This window comes from Lynx rufus, unplaced genomic scaffold, assembly GCF_022079265.1.
Source record: "Lynx rufus isolate CCGP_SWC_20201006 ecotype Redwood Valley unplaced genomic scaffold, mLynRuf1.p SCAF_8, whole genome shotgun sequence".
In the NCBI taxonomy this organism is placed as follows: domain Eukaryota; kingdom Metazoa; phylum Chordata; class Mammalia; order Carnivora; family Felidae; genus Lynx; species Lynx rufus.
This window is the reverse complement of record NW_025814896.1, coordinates 86,033,563-86,051,480: the sequence shown is the minus strand read 5'-3', so window position 1 is coordinate 86,051,480 and position 17,918 is coordinate 86,033,563. Positions and strand designations below refer to the sequence as shown.

General features: G+C 38.0%; 1 protein-coding gene across 3 annotated transcripts in view; it reads right to left on the bottom strand.

Annotated features, from left to right (window-relative positions):
• APLF (aprataxin and PNKP like factor) overlaps positions 1–17,866 on the bottom strand; it is a 90,911-nt gene extending 73,045 nt beyond the window's left edge. For all 3 annotated transcript variants that reach the window (XM_047069432.1, XM_047069430.1, XM_047069433.1), the window contains exons 1-2: positions 17,554–17,866; positions 3,429–3,500 (exon numbers count right to left, since the gene is read on the bottom strand). In XM_047069432.1, coding sequence (XP_046925388.1) covers positions 3,429–3,500; positions 17,554–17,649 — 168 coding nt within the window. In that variant the 5' untranslated portion in view covers positions 17,650–17,866. The remainder of the gene's footprint in view (positions 1–3,428; positions 3,501–17,553) is intronic.
• Positions 17,867–17,918: the final 52 nt, after the last annotated feature.

The window sequence follows — 17,918 nt, the reverse complement described above, 5'->3', positions numbered from 1 at the left end:
TCTAATTTTGTATCTATCACAGTTTGGTACTCAAAAGACACTTGTTGACTTCAAACAATTGTTTTACAGGAGTATAATCTAATTAAAGACCAAGTAAAGATGAAGAATGCTTTCTAAAAGATATCTTCTTTTAATGGAAAATTGCTCAACTCCCATGCAGAAATCTGACCCACTTCACAAAAGATAAAGTTTAACTTGGGGCACCTGGGTGGCTCAATCAGTTAAGCATCTGACTTCAGCTCAGATCTTATCTCTCAGTTCTTGAGTTCAAGCCCTGCATCAGGCTGTCTGCTTTCAACACAGAGCCTGCTTCAGATCCTTTATCCCCCACTCTCTGTCTGCCCCTCCCTTGCTCACACACACACTCTCTCTCTTCCTCTCCCTCTCTCTCTCTCTCTCTCTCTCTCTCAAACACAAAACAAATATTAAAAAAAAGGGGCAGGAGGCACCTCAATGGCTCAGTCAGTTAAGCATCTGACTTTGGCTCAGGTCATGATCACATGGTTTGTGAGAACAACTGACAGCTTGTAGCCTGCTCAGGATTCTCTCTCTCCCTCTCTCCCAGCTCCTCCGTCACTCATACTCTCTCTTTCTCAAAATAAATAAACATTAAAAAAAAGAAATTCATGGGCATTTGTCAATCTCAATAGCTCCACATAGGATAATAAAAGTACTTTATGTGTAAAAGAAAGCACTAATGATACAAAAGGCAGTTGTACATAGAAGATGAAAATACATATAAATTTTAAATGTTATAAATTTATTTTATATTGTTATATATTTTATTATATAATTTATTATATAATATATATTTATTTTTATATATATGACTTATATAATTTCATGCCATATTAATTTTACTGCCACAGCATGCAATCCAAAATAGATGGACTCTCATACACATTTTTTATTCTCCTACACAACTAATTTTTCAAATGAAATATCGGAAACTGATTTCCCTACAATATATCAGTACTTAACTATAAAGCAAGCTGTTAAAATTTTAGCCCTCAATAAGAACTTTCAAATTAAAATACAACCCTAAAGAACAAGTTCTAAATTTTAGAAATATTCCACTCTACACACAGATATATAAAAATCTATTAAAATACAATGCTGTAACATTTATTTAAAGGTTACTTACTTATATTGAGAGAAAGAGAGAGAGAGAACAAGCAGGGGAGGGATAAAGAGAGAGGGAGAGGGCTTCAAGCTCCATTACAAAGCTGTAATCATCAAGACAGTGTGGTACTGGCACAAGAACAGACAATCAGATCAATGGAACAGAATACAGAACCCAGAAATGGACCCACAAACGTATGGCCAACTAATCTTTGACAAAGCAGAAAAGAATATCCAATGGAATAAAGACAGTCTCTTCAGCAAGTGGTGCTGGGAAAAGTGGACAGAGACATGCAGAAAAATGAACCTAGACCCCTTTCCTGCACCATACACAAAAATAAACTCAAAATGGATGAAAGACCTCAATGTAAGACAGGAAGCCATCAAAGTCCTTGAAGAGAAAGCAGGCAAAAACCTCTTTGACCTTGGCCACAGCAACTTCTTACTCAACATGTCTCTGGAGGCAAGGGAAACAAAAGCAAAAATGAACTACTTGGACCTCATCAAAATAAAAAGCTTCTGTACAGTGAAGGAAACAATCAGCAAAACTAAAAGACAACTGACAAAATGGGAGAAGATATTTGCAAATGACATATCAGATAAAGGGTTAGTATCCAAAATCTATAAAGAACTTATCAAACTCAACACCCAAAAAACAAATAATCCAGTGAAGAAATGGGCAAAAGACATGAAGAGACAGTTCTCCAAAGAAGACATCCAGATGACCAACCGACACATGAAAAAATGCTCAACATCCGTCACCATCAGGGGAATACAAATCAAAACCGCAATGAAATACCACCTGACACCTGTCAGAATGGCTAACATTACAACTCAGGCAACAACAGATGTTGGTGAGGATGCGGAGAAAGAGGATCCCTTTTGCACTGCTGGTGGCAATGCAAGCTCGTGCAGCCACTCTGGAAAACAGAATGGAGGTTCCTCGAAAAACTAAAAATAGAACTACCCTACGACCCAGCAATTGCACTACTAGGCATTTATCCACGGGATACAGGTGTGCTGTTTCGAAGGGACACAAGCACCCCCATGTTTATAGCCATACTATCAACAATAGCCAAAGTATGGAAAGAGCCCAAATGTCCATCGATGGATGAATGGATAAAGAAAATGTGGCATATACATGTATATATATGCCACATATGGCATATGTATATGTATATATATATACATACATACACATACAATGGAATATTACTTGGCAATCAAAAAGAATGAAATCTTGCCATTTGCAACTACACAGATGGAACCAGAGAGTATTATACTAAGTGAAATTAGTCAGAGAAAGACCAATATCATATGACTTCACTCATATGAGGACTTTAAGATACAAAACAGATGAACATAAGGGAAGGGAAGCAAAAATAATAAAAAAACAGGGAGGGGGGACAAAAACATAAGAGACTCAAATATGGAGAACAGAGGGTTACTGAGGGGTTGTGGGAGGGGGATGGGCTAAACAGGAAGGGGCATTAAGGAATCTACTCCTGAAACCACTGTTGCACTACAGGCTAACTTGGATGTAAATTTAAAAAAATAAATAAAAATTAAAAAAAGAGAGAGAGAGAGAGAGAGAGGAGAGAATCCCAAGCAGTACAAACTGTCAGACAGTCTCACAAACCATGTGATCATGACCTGAGTCAAAATCAAGAGTTAGATGCTTAACCAACTGAGTCATCCTGGCACCCCCAATCCTGTAACATTTAAGTAACTCTGGTCACTACCCCATTCCCCAAAAATAAACCATTACATAGTTACAGGCTTCCTTATAGGATCTTATTTGTAATATCCAGTTATGAACAAAATCCTAATTTATACATGAACTGGTGGTCATCTTTCACTAAAATGTAACTATGTAAATGTAGCACTGTCTTATGGGAAAAAAAATACTTTAAATAGTTTAGATTTTATCTTCCAATTATCCTCTGGAAATAAGAAGGATATATTCTGAAATTGATTCTCTATTTGCATAACCTTAGAAAATAAGCCCTCTAACCAGGAGCTGGAAAAAGGTGAGAGACAAAGAGTTAAAATGAGTCATGAATAGGGGCACCTGGGTGGCTCAGTAGGTTGAGCGTCTAGCTTCAGCTCAGGTCATGATCTCCTGAGGTCCATGGGTTCAAGCCCTGCATTGGGCTCTGTGTTGACAGCTCGGAGCCTGGAGCCTGCTTCAGATTCTGTGTCTCCCTCTCTCTCTCCCCCCACCCTCACTCACACTCTGTCTCTCAAAAATGAATAAATGGTAAAAAAAATTTTTTTTTTAAATGAGTCATGAATAACATATTTACCGGTTTGATTCGAAGCTGGCCACCAACCACCTCAAGAATTGCATGTCTTCTGGACACTCTCTTGTCTGTTATCTACAGGGGGAAAAAAATAAACATTTCTAATGCAGCTACCTCCATAAAAAAAAAACAGTAACAACAACAACAAAAACCCACAGCAATGTTTCTGATATTAGTAGGCTACATATCAAATACTCATTCAGCAACTGTATATTAAAATGATTGTCCTCATTGAACAGATAACAAAACAACTCAAGAGATTAAGGGACCTGCCCAAGATAACAGGAAGAAAACAGCAGAGCAGAGACTCAAGCTTGAGATCTAACACATCCCAAAATTTTCATGATGGCTTCCATTCAAGATAGACATTTAGTGGAGATTCTCATCAATAAAACTCATAAAATGGGAAAAAACATATACAATGTGTACTTATTAGGAAACTTCTCAAGTACAAGAAATATGTAGCATGTTATAATGACAAAGGTTTTAAAGAGCAGCAGTCTGGTAAATATAAAGGTGTGACAACCAGGTTTGGGGTCAGGCCCACCTGCACTGGAGCTCTGGGGCCATCAGCAGTAGTTAAGAGAACAGGAAGGTGGGAGGGGGAGTGGTGTAAACCAAATATTTACAGTGAGTAAGAGATTATCATTTATGTGTATGTGTGTGTGTGTGTATAATACAATACATACACATGTTAATTTTAAAAGGTAAAATACATATATTTGCTTCCCCTTTTGAGTCAACATGCTTTAGTTACACACAAGCACTTCTGCATACCAAAGTTTAGAAATGGCTTGCACTTTAAATCTTGAAATTGCCAACTGAGTCTTCCCTGCAGAACTATAAACATGATGGTTAAGACTGCCTTTGTTATTTGTGGTTAATACATAATGAAAATGTTTCAAGCACCAACTTTACTTAACATCATAATTATGTGGCCCATCTTTTGATTACCTTAGTATCTGTATCACTTCAACTCTGATATTATCCATATCAGTACCAAAATTATCAGTAAAAACAGACTACAGCAATGCCCAGTTCAATTAAACTCTTTAGTTACGCAAAAACTTGCAAAAATGTCAAAGTGCCAGGAATCAGTAGTCATCTTTTTTAACCAGAGAGCAGTTTCACATATAAGACTATGACTATATAAAAGTAGTAACATCAAGCATCACAGTGGAATGAATTCCACATATGTGAATTTTTGATCACTACAGTTGATTTTTAGAACATTTTCTAAAATGAAGTATCTTAAAGGTAGCCCATTTAAAATATATACACTATTAAACTAATAATCTACCAGAGAGGGGAGAAGAAACTCGGAGGTTCCTGTATTCTTTCCCATAATGTGTCTTGTGGACATTATCAGGTGATAACGCACTTTACCATTTATAAAAATGATTTATCATTTGCATAGAACTTTCCCTTAAATCTTAAGATTCACCACAATACTGTCATAGCTATTGTTCACATGTTATGAACTTGGGAATTGAAAGTCTAGAGAATTTAAGTAACTTGTGTAGGCCACTCCTCGAGTAGGTGGCCTACAAATCCATATTCATTAATAAAAATAAGTATGTGAGAAAAAGAGTCATATATGACTCTACATCTGCATATAATCAGTCAGAAATAGTTTCAAGAAATGAAAATTACTCTGCATCAGGGAGTAAGAAATTTCTAATTCTAACTTGGGTAGTAAGATCTCATTGTGAACTGCAATAATACAAATCGATTTTCTACCCGACTGAGTAACAGACTGCGAAATATAAAATCATGGCAAGCAATGATGGTTCCTGTAATAGTCTAGCTTGGGTTTCTTTATTTTTCAAACCATATTTTTGCAGGAAGCAATAATGGACTTTTCCTATCCCAGTCTTTCTTTGAAGGAGGCTTTCCAGACCCCAGCATGAAAAAAATGTATAAAAGCATAACATGACCTCTAGTGGACACATGATTCCACAACAGTGTAATTACATGGCAAGCTCTGCATTTCTATAGTATACCAAAAAAAGTGGGTTTTTTTTTTGTTTGTTTTTAAATGTTTATTTATTTATTTTGATAGATGGGGGGTGGGAGAAGAAAGGGAGGAAGACAGAATCCCAGGCAGGCTCCGCGGTGTCAGTGCATAGCATGACACGTGGCTTGAACCTATCTATGAACCATGAGATCATGACCTGAGCCAAAATCAAGAGTCAGACCTTTAACCAGCTAAGCCACCCAGGCACTCCATGTATTATCTTAAGTCTTCACAAAACCTGAGGAGAAGACATTATTACCTTCATTTTGTAAGTGAGAAATATAAGTGCAGAGAGGCTAAGCAACTACTTATAGTTACGCAGCCAATAAGCAGCAGGACCAGGACTTGAACCCAAGGAATCTGATTCTAGGGACAGGACACTCTTGCTTTTAACACTGTATTGCCTCCCTCATTATCATTACATAAAATATATTTTTTTAGATTATTTACCATCAGCTTAACTATCTAAACTAGAACATACCAAAGAACTGGAAATAAGGTAGAATGACTATTTAACAAGCAAGTAGACATTCTGAGAAAATCAAGCCCTAAATGAAATTCCAGAAGGTCTTGGGACACCTGGGTGGCTCAGTCAATTAAGCGTCTGACTTCGGCTCAGGTCACGATCTCACAGTTTGTGAGTTCAAGCCCCACATCAGGCTCTGTGCTGACAGATCACAGTCTGGAGCCTGCTTTGGATTCTGTGTCTCCCTCTCTCTGCCTCTCCCATGGTGACGTTCTGTCTCTCTCTCAAAAATAAAAAAACAGTAAAAAATTAATAAAAAAAAAGAAATTCCAGAAGGTCTTCAGGTTTCCATTTATTCATGTATTCTAATGTCATACCCAAATCTAACAAGCTGTATTATATGAATTTGCAATTCTCTATTCACAGCAAACAATAAAGTGGATAGGGTTTAACAGGCAGTGCATTAACACTGGGGGAAAATGATTGCTATTGGTCTGTAAGTAGAAAGAGAAAGGCTATGGAAAAGCAAAGAAACCCAAAGACTCAGAAAGAATGTACTGGCTAGAAGCTACAGAGAATAGGGACAAATGGCATAACATACTTCAAAAAGTACTACTTACACTTACCAGGGTCTACTTATTGATTACCCTATTTAAATGAAAATTTCATTTGACAGTCAGACATTTCACATCTTAAGAAAGCCATAAAAATAGTTAAAATAGAGGAATTCCCATTTCCTACCAAATAACTGCAGTCACCTAAATACTAATCATACCATACAAAAAAATCAGAGATCAACAAATAGAACACATAAAACCACCTACATTCCACATGTAAAGCACAACTAGGAGACAGAGATTACCACAAACTTTACATATAGGAGGGGAAAGAAACACCAAACGCAGATCAAGCTTCAAGGCAAGTGATAACTGGGAGGAAGAGAAGAGAGGGAATGAGAACCTAGGGGTGGTGGGGCACAGATAATATCACTCTCAGAAATAGTTATGCCTTGAGTGGGAAATAAAACACATCTCACATCCAGCAGTTCAGTGGTCCAGCAAAACTGGAAACAATTTGGGCATCAATAGGAATAATGGTAACAATGGAATACAAACACTGAATACAAAAATAATCCATGAGTTGACAATGAACACAAAAAAAGGGCCTGGGGCTAGGGCTGGGAGGAAAAGCCCTTCTTCATAAAAGAATCCCAGCTAATGAAGAAGAAATGATCGAACCAGAAAAATCACTATTTTGCAACTACAAATATAATAATTGACTCAGTAACAGACCAGTGGATGTTAACTTTCAGGTGAAAGCTTGATGAGAAAAAGAATATTCCTGAAGTCTCAAAGCATCATTGCACAGATTACTCACAAAGGGAACTGTGTCTTTTTTGGGGAAGTCTGATAGACACCACCTTTCCCAAGTGACCACCCAACATCGCCAACAACAGCACAAACTCCTAGCTGGGCCTTGTGATAAGCTGCTTCAATTTCACATCGAATATGTAATATTCTTGCCCAAAATGTTTAACCTGAATCCTATTATATAGAAACAATCAGACAATCAAAATTGTGGGCCTTCTTTAAAACAACTGGCCTGAACTCCTAAAAACATGAATGCCATGAAAGACAGAATAGTTCTAGATTAAAGAAGATAATGTTTGATTGGATCCTAATTTTTTTAAATGCTAAAAATGGACATTATTGGAAAAGTTGTGTAAAATTAAATATAGGACCATTAAAATTTACTGTACAATTATAAATTTCTCAAGTGTGGTAAGTTTATATGTATGTACATAACAGTTTATATATATTTATGTATGTATATATACATTTTATATAAAAATGTTCTTACTCTTAGGTGATACATGTTGACATATTTAAGGATGAAGAGCCAAAATCCATACAATGTACCTTCAGAAGGGTTCAGAAAACAATACATATATGAGAAAAAAACAAATATATATATATATATATGTGTGTGTATGAGAGATAAAGAAAATGTGGCAAAATGTTACCATTAATTAATCTGCTAAAGACATATTAAGTGTTCATTGTACTATTCTTTCAACTTTTTCTGCAGGTCTGAAATCTTTCAAAATGAAAAGTTGAGGGAAAAATAGTTAAAATTTCAAATATGTTGGTGCCTAAAAGGTTTATTATCAAATTACCTAGAAAATGTAGTACATGATTGCTAAATGACATAAATACACCATCTCAGTAAAATTTATTTACAGTCATCTCAGTAAAATTAATAAGACTCTTTCTATAGTAAATTTTTCTAACTTCCTCGCTTGAGACTGGGTACCACAAACTGGTTGCCGATTGGCTACAAATCATTCAGGCTGTTTTTTCTCTCAAGTTTTGAAAAGTATATGTACCCTCAATCTCACCACAGTGCTCAGCACCCCTACAATCTCCCACTGAACACCTTTCACTCTTTAGTGTATGCCTGGCCTCTGCAGGCATTTGAATTTGCAACTTATGATTTGAGGCACACCTTTTTTAAGATTTTAATTTTTTTTTAGATATTATTTTAAGTAATCTCTATACCCAATGTGGGGCTCGAAATCATAACCCTGAGATCCAAGAGACGCACGTTCCACCAGCTAACCAGCTTGGCAGCCCCAAACTACACCTATGCTTTCAGATGCCAGTTCTTCACATGTGACATTGTACGCCAGATGCTACTAGTCGCTTGGTCAATAGCTATTCATTTCTTCTTCCATACTAATATTTACTCTCCTTTTGTTTAGGCCAACAAGGTACCCATTTAAAAATATCCAAATGCCCAGAACTCCTCGTAGCTATGGATAGCCAAACGACAAGTTCTAGGAAAGGATATGAGAGGGAGGGTGTGTATTAACGACGTTTTCTAGTTTCCGTATCTGATGTTTTAATATCTGGCACCTTGAACTAAGGAAGGACTACCCCAACGGTTATCAGGTTCTTAGAGACAGTAAATGACTCACCTGCAAGTATACTTTTCATATGCAAAATAACCAATCTAAAGTCTGTACCCCCGATTATGGCTTTACCTGGCTCTTATGCTGTGCTAATCACCCCAGGACTAGGCATCAGACAACTAGGGACAGCCCATACAGCTCAGAGCTCATAAAATTATTCAAAACTAGACCACCCAACACCTGTTTATCTTGCCTTGCCCATTCATTCCTAAGAAAGTTGTGAGAAAGGCTTTCCTGCAGTTCCCCTAGCTCTCTCTGCCTTCTGCCTCCCACCAATCTCACGTGGCCCTGTGTGGCATGGTGTGCCTTTCTTTCTCTTGGGAACTGTGAGTAATAAATTATCTTTTCAGTGGCAATCATCCATGATCTGTTGGCTTCACCATTCCTGAACAAAACAACAAAATCTCCATTTTAAAACAGTGGAGCTTCTGGAAAGATTATTGTCTTCAAGATAACAAGGAACAGGCTCGAAAGGAGTGGACCTTTTTTTGCCCTGTGCCTTTCTCTTTTCTTCCTGCTTAAATGGGACACTTCAAAGTACAGCAGCCATCTCGACTGCAGGCATGAATCACGTGCAAAGGATGACCAAGGAGGAACACAGAAGAGCCGGTTCCTTGAGTATCTGCAACAGCCCGGGCTGACTGCCCCTGAGATTCTCTTACAAAAGAAAAATCAATTTGATTTGTCACATCTCGGTTACCTGCAGCCAAAAGCAATTATGATTAATATCCTTTACTTCAACAATACTGGACATCTAATAACAAATTTATTTATGTTCAGCCAGTCAGAGAAGGAATAGTAGAAAACAGAGAAGCTAACCAAATCTGTGCATTCAAGCACAAGAATTTTTTTTAGAATTAAAAAAACTGCACAGCATACAGCAGGAGCTGAAGCATACGCAGGCTACAGGGTAATGCTGAAATCACTCCTATCCTTTGTTAACAACAGCTGAAATGACAGAAATTCTTCTTCAGACACTACAGAACAAATGTTTTTTACTTGAATTCTTCATATGGTTTCTTGAATGGGGACAGGACTCTGTCTTTTGTATTGATACAATGTGGATCCCTTCTCTTTGATTTTCTGGTTCTGAATTGAATGTTTCCTGATAAGGACAAGTCCTTTCGCCTTGTCTTCATGTCTCATTTTTAAGACATGAAGTTTGTGCTAGAAGAAAAGATAAAGACATGAAAACATAAAAGAATTGTTTGTGAGTTGTTTGACAAATATTTATTTTTGACATCTACTGAAGTCAAACAGAATGAAGATTTTCTTACGCTACTAACAGAAATGCTTGGATGTTTTGACTCAAGGTCTCTGACCTATTTGTTTATTATTTCCAAAATTCTAAAAATAAAAAACAAACCTGAATAAAATAAAAGCAGAAAAGTTACTGGACCCTGAAATAGAATAGACTGGTACCTTTCATTTTTGCCTATATATATTTACTAAAAAACCAACAACAGTCCATTTTTCTTAAAATGTTTTCCTACAGAAATTTCTGAATATCACAGGCAAGTATAATGTATCTCGTAAATACGATATCCCCATGTAGCCTGGCTCCTATAAACACAAGAACAGAGAAGAGGCAAGATTTGCTTTTTTCCAAGATGAATTACAGAAGACACCAAAGGGTAAGGTAATAAAATTTTTCTTGTACAATGCTTAATAACTTACAGTGCTTTCACACAAGATTGTCTAGTTTGCTCTATTAACAACAGACAAATAAAAAATAGGCAAATTCAAACTTCCATGGTAGAGAAAAATTAAAAAAAAAAACCATCTGGTAGGAGATTTGAATCTATATCATGAGAAAATGCATAAACCTAAAGAAGCATAGGCTCTACTTTAGGCATAGTTTGCATAAAATATCTTCCTCAAACTTTTGTGTGTATATGTGGCAAGTACATAAAACCTAAAATTAAGACCCAAATTAAACAGACTCATTGTTGACAAACCTGTTGATGAAGCATAAAAGTGTCGTATCTAGAGTGCTTCCCAGTTACCAGATCCAAGACGCACTCCCCAGAGCTCAATCTACCTTGAGACTCTGTCAAAACATTAGATAAGTCAATCTTATTCCTCAAAAGAGCAAAAGTTAGTTGACACAAGGTGTTTAACGTTACCATACTTGGAATGTACCGAAGTTCATTTTTCTGATATTAACAAAGGGCAAGTTTGAGGAAACAAATATAGGCTCTCTAGAGAGATTCCAGTAAGCTCTCTTTAAAAGGTTATTAAAACACTGGATGTGGGGGCGCCTGGGTGGCGCAGTCGGTTAAGCGTCCGACTTCAGCCAGGTCACGATCTCGCCGTCTGTGAGTTCGAGCCCCGCGTCGGGCTCTGGGCTGATGGCTCAGAGCCTGGAGCCTGTTTCCGATTCTGTGTCTCCCTCTCACTCTGCTCCTCCCCCGTTCATGCTCTGTCTCTGTCCCAAAAATAAAATAAACGTTGAAAAAAAAAAAAAATTAAAAAAAAAAAAAAACAAAACACTGGATGTGAAATGGTCTTTGAACTTGTGAAATACTTTCCCATAAGACCAATGGTATAATAGTAGTTAGGCTATCAGGTTACCTCACAACTATCTATTTAATCCACAATACTGATGAAATATGGATCACTTAGATTTTAAAAAGTAAAATGCAATACCTGCTGAGCTCCTAATTCAAGGTTGCTGAATAGCCAGCCAATATGATAAAACTGGGCTGACTTAATGCCACTGAGGTTTCAACTCACCCAACCTGCTTGGCTTGCAATGCTACTTGTGAAGTGAATGCTATACAAACGTAAGAACATTATCCTCACCATTGATGTGATAGATGGCATCATAATAGAGACAATATAATGAGTAAAAACATAAGCAGAGCTTAGGAAGACAAAACTGGGTTGAAATCTCCACTTGGGACTTTGATACATTAAAGTTTCTCAATAAAATTCAGTTCAGCAAAAATTTCTTAAAAGACTTATTCTGTGCCAAGCATTCTTAGTGTGTCCAGAAGTGGTTTTCAACTCTGATTTCACAACAGAATCATCTTCAGAGCTTTTAAAAATACAGATACCCAGGGACGCCTGGGTGGCTCAGTCGGTTAAGCAACCGACTTTGGCTCAGGTCATGATCTCATGGTTCGTGAGTTCGAGCCCCACCGTGGGAGCCTGCTTCAGATTCTGCCTCCCTCTCTCTGCCCCTTCCTAGTTCACACTCTGTCTCTCTCTCTCAAAAATAAAAAACATTAAAAAAATAATAAGTAAATAAAAATACAGATACCCAAATGCTACCTACAAGAATCAAAATACCAGTGGAAGGAACATAGAGAGAGGTACAAAAGCATGTGAGAAGATGGCATATTCAGGCTGAGTAGTACGTGGGAGATAATTTGGAGAGATTGATTTAGAAATAAATATATGTAAAATATACAGGAATATACATACATGTGAAAAGTAATTCACTATGCACCTATTATAATGTCCAAAACCCAAAACACTGAGAACACCAAATGCTGGTGAAGTTGCGGAACAACAGGAAATCATTCATGGGTGGTGGGGATGCAAAATGGTACAGCCACATTGAAAGACAGTTGGCAGCTTTTTACAAAACTAAACACACTCTTAACATATGGTCCAGCAATTGAGCTCCTTGGTATTTACCCAAATGAACTGAAAACTTATGTCTACATAAAAACTTGCACATGGATGGTTGTAACAGCTTTATTCATAACCGCCACAACTTGGAAGTAACCAAGATATCCTTCAGCAGGTAAATGGATAAACTGTGGAACATTCAGATATTGCAATATTACCCATCATTAAAAAGCCATGAGAAGACATGGAGGAACCTTAAATACCATTACTAAGTGAAAGAAGTCAGCCTAAAAAAGTCTATATTTACATACTGTATAATTCCAACTATATGATATGCTGGAAAAGGTAAATTATGGAGACAGTAAAAAGTTCGGTAGGTTGCAAGGGGTTGGGAAAGGAAGAAAGAACAGAAAGAGCATAGAGGATTTTTAAGGCAGTGAAACTATTCTGTGTAATACTACAATACCTGATATGTGTCATTACACATTTGTCAAAACCCACACAATGTGCACCAGGAGTGAAGCTTAGTGCTAAACCATGGACTTTGAATGATAATGACAAGTCAATATAGGTTCATTGGATATACCAGTGTGGTGCAAGATATCGACAGTGAAGAAAGGTGGGGTGAGGAACAGAGATGAAAACTCTCTGTATTTTGTACTCAATTCTGCCATGAACCTAAGACTGCTGAAAAAATAAAGCCTATTTTAAAGAAGAAAAATAAATACTGTAAAAGCAAAGTCCATAAAAGTTAAAAGGGGATCAGTGATGTAATGTGATTATCCCACAAGCCTGGTCAGCACTTACCCAATTATCCAATCGGTCATACACTTTCTGTCTCGGACCCGGGAAATCATACATACACTGAGCCTGAAGGGCCTTTCCCTCTCTACCACCCACTCTCCACCTACCAAACAGCTAACTGTTCTGACACTCCAAAGTCAACTCAATGTCACTGAGTCAGGAAGCCTTCCCTAACCCCTCATCTTAACTGTGGGTTCCTTCCTATACCTCTCTGTATCATGTAACATCCTTTTCTGTTTGGCTCATAGTACTGAAACAAAATTTTTAATTAAATGTGACCTTTCAGAAGTTGGGGGTTATATCTAAAAATCCAGATTTCTTACTACTCTCCTTTTTTTTTTTTTTCATGTTTCTTACTAATCTTGAAAATAACCATAGGACTTTGTTACCAGGTGGGCATGGGGGTGAGTGGTGGGGACCACATTACAGGTCATTTTCCTTGTGGCCTTCCCAACACTAAGGCAGCTGTCATCTATGACATTGCTGTGATTTATTTACCATCATCCTTGCACTGTTTTTCCTACACAGTCCCATTTCATTCACTCAGGTGCCTGCCTGGTTCCAGTTCCCATTTGAGGTTGCAAATGCTATTTAGTTACTTGTTTCTCTGACTCTCATACCTAGGAAACTAAGTTTCTTGAGAGTAATGACTTGTTTCTCTTTCATCCTTCCATTCTGACTACAGTATATATTGAACTATTTTCTGAATTCACTAAATGAAAATGAAATAGGAAATGGAATAGAAAAAAATGCTAACATTCAATCCATCATGAATGTTGCTCTGAAAGCTTTAGCAGTTGCTTCTTTGTTATGCTTAAATTCACTGCAAAATTCTATATCCTTTTCAAACCTAAGTTACAAGTAGGCTCTTTTTGAGGGTTGGAAGAATGAGAAGCAGAGACACAGAAAAGGAAGAGATCATGTCCTTTGAAGGCCTACTATGTGCCAGACACTGTACTAGACTAAAAAGGTGCAGGAGATGGAGGGGATACCCAGCAGCTAGGAGTGCTTGGCACATCCCTAGGGACCAGATAGGACTAGGTTCCAGAAAAGCCAGTGAGATTCTGCAAAAGGCACAAACAATACAGAGTTGCCAGGCCAGGGAGTGGTTACTGGCTACTTTTGTATAAACTTTGTAGGACACTTATAGCATTCTTAGAAATGGTGAACTGATACCAGGGAAGGTCTATATTAGAGCTCATGACTATCCCCACCCACAACCAAGGGCCTCTTCTCTTTTCAATTAAAGCAGTAGCTTCTATTACACCTGCCATTAGGAAGACTCACTAGATAACTGGCATTGTCCTTTTTCCTTGGAGGAAACAGATTAGAAACGAATGTGTCATATAATCCCCATCAAAACAGAAAAAGGGAAATTTGAAATCAAAAACAGTGATTTTCATTTAAGAGTATAATCAGCTTTTTAAAAAGCATATATAATCAGCTTTAATTAGAGAAAAACCGTAAAGCAAATAATTTGGCCTAAAGGTACTCTTGAGATGCTATACTGTAAAACCTTAACTAAAGTTAAATTTTTTACTTAAGATAAATTATAGTTTCACATATAGTTGGAAGATATAATACACAAAGATCTCTTGTACCATATCCCCAGTTTGCCCAGCAGTAACATCTTGTAACACTATAGTACAGTATCACAACAGGATACTAATATTGATACAGTCAAGATACAGAATATTTCCACCACCACACAAATCCTCATGTTGCTGTGTTATAGCCATACCAGTCTCCTTCTGCTCCCCTCTCCACTTCTTTTAACTCCTGGCAACCACTAATCTGTTCTCCATGTTTACAATTTTGTCATTGCAATAATGTTATGTAAACGAATTCATACAATATGTAACCTTTGGGATTGGCTGACTTCAGCCAGTATAATTCCATGGAGATTCATCTTGGTGTAAAACCTTTAACTGGTATGGATCATAAAACACAATTACAACCTGGTAAAGTAACCAAGACCTCAGGTTCCCTGATGACTCCCACTAAAGTAAATGGCACAAGAACATTAAATTTCACTGTACTCTGTTAGCTATAAGTGGTCTCTATATGTGCTCTCCTGCCACTGTAAAGACAAAGGCATTCTCATCAATTTGTTTCACCACCAAGCCCATTTTACACATTGGAATTAAAAACCTTTATGTTTGTGTGGCCATGAACGCTTGTGAAACTTGTCTCCAAAAAAACATAACCTGTTAAATGAGTTCAAAAATCATTATTAATCATTAAGTGTTAATGATTAATAATCACATTATGAGTAATTTACAATGAACATCCTGAGTTTTCCCACTTCAAGTAAGTCTTTGCTCTCTCACACTACAAAAAAAAGCATCACTGGAATAATTGCTGTTTGAAATAGCACCTTCATGTTGAGTTTTAACCACTGCAAAGAAAATATCTTTAAAAAAACACAAGCTGATTTGTTCTTCAAATTTTTCCTTTAACACACTTAGGACACTGTTCATAACCACTTCTAATATCTGCCAAACTTGGCAAGAGAATGTCATCACAGAATGATTATTCGAAAAGGAGAAGCAAAATTCTGAACAGATAGACTAACTTTCTACTCCTTACTATTTGAAGACAGGAACCAAGTAGGCTCATCTCACACCAGCAAGCCTGTAACACAAAGATCAAGCTACAAGTAATGAGAGAGTCTGCAACCTGTTGCCATGTTTATAAAACACAGGCCTAAAATTCATCGACCCTTAACCAGAAACACAGTACTCTGTATTGGTGATACAATTTGTTAAGCAAATCAAAATTCACTTTTGAACAGACATAAGGTTTCTAGATGAAGCACATACTCTGTTAAATTTCATATATATATATATATATATATATAGACACACACATATGTATATATATGTATACACACACACATATATTTAAATATATATGGAGAAAGGAGGAAGGGAGGGAAGAAGGAAACAAATCTCTCAGGTAGTTTTCTCAAATTCAAATGTTTGTGTAAACTAACAAACTATGGGGGAAAGTAGCAATGTTATTTAAACATTTAAGTAATTACTTGTCCAGTAAAAAAAATAAATACCAGGTGAACTTCAACTGTCTCAATAACCTTACTGCATATCCATATATGTATACACACACATACACATCGATTAGGACTGACCTCTGCATCAGAACCCCCAAGTACCACTCCTTTTCCTGCGCCAAGAAGGAGCCTAAGGCTAATAATATCAATGGTTCCATGTAGACACTGGAGGCTAGCCAGGATAACAGTCCACACTCCTCACTGGCTGGCATTAGCTCACTGACACAGGTTTGTCTCCAGAGGCCAAGAGAAAACTCCTAGAGGGCAGAGACCTATATCTCATTCATCTTTGTAACCCCACAGTGCTACCGTCTGCAAAGGTGCTGCGCAAAGTGGGCACTAAACAAAATATGCTGAATGTTACAAAAATAATATATCTGTTTTAGGTAGAGATCTATAAAATTTAAGAATGCAACAGGAAAATTTCCTAACTCCTAAACATCCCAAAGAGGGTGGAGAATATATAGCTTAGTGGCACTACATGTCCAAAAGCTTATTTGCACCCTTTAAATAACCGCTCTATGGCTCAATTTTCTCTTCTGAACAATGAAGATAATAAGAGCACCTAATTCCTAGGATTTTGAAGTGATTAAAAAGTTGGGGCATGTAAAGTCCTTAGATCAATGTCCGGAACACTACACTCTACTTTAAGAGTTAGCTGCTGATATTACTGAAAAAGACTATTCCATAAAAGTAAGGCCCATACAGTCCCACAAGAGGCCAAAAGCTTAAAAGAAATCATTCTAGGAAAGAGAAAATCAGGGGTTGGCAAACTTTTCCTGTAAAGGGCCAAATTCTACTGTAAATACTGTGGCTTGTCAGGCCAAGAGGCAATATCCTCAACTCTTAGGCCAACTGTTCTTTCTAAAAGGCTTTTCTAAAAGGGTTTTTTGTTTGCTTGTTTACATTTCACATTTTAAAACTTAAGAACCATCCTTAGTACATGGCTCCATACAAAAACAGCCTGGATTTGGACCCAGGGCCATAGTTTGCTGACCCCTGGATAAGATTATAATGATCATACAAATCAGTGCTTATTAAGGGCACCACTATAAAACGTTTGTGAGCTGTTTAAAGTTGACTGAAAACCGTGCTGCTCCCTAGCTTCTAAAATCCAGACAGGCAGGGCCGGGTGGTAGGGAAGCCAGAAACGGGACTTCAGGAGACAGCCAGGACCTCGCACGGCTCTCCGGGCCCGGCCGAGCCCCCTGCCACACTTACTCGCAGCAGCGGCCCGCGGCCGATCACCGTCTCCCCGGGCGCCAGGGCCACCCGGGGGCCGCCGTCCTGCGGTTGCAGCTCGAAGCCCCCGGACATGGCGGCGAAGACTACACCCCTTGGCAAGGAGACGGTCCCCGAAGCCGTTTCCGCCTTCCATGGACACGCACAGGGCCTAGGCAGGCCCTCGGAAAAATACAGGGGGAGGGGGAGCACAAGCTCCGCTCGGGGGTGTCCAGGCCTGGCACGGCAGGAGCTCTGGCGCCGCAGCAGGAGCCCCGCCTCTCCTCTCCGGCCAGTGACGCGCTCCGGGATTCCTCCAACACTCCGCCTCAAAATTATTTTTTAAAAGCCCCGGCTAACCACCC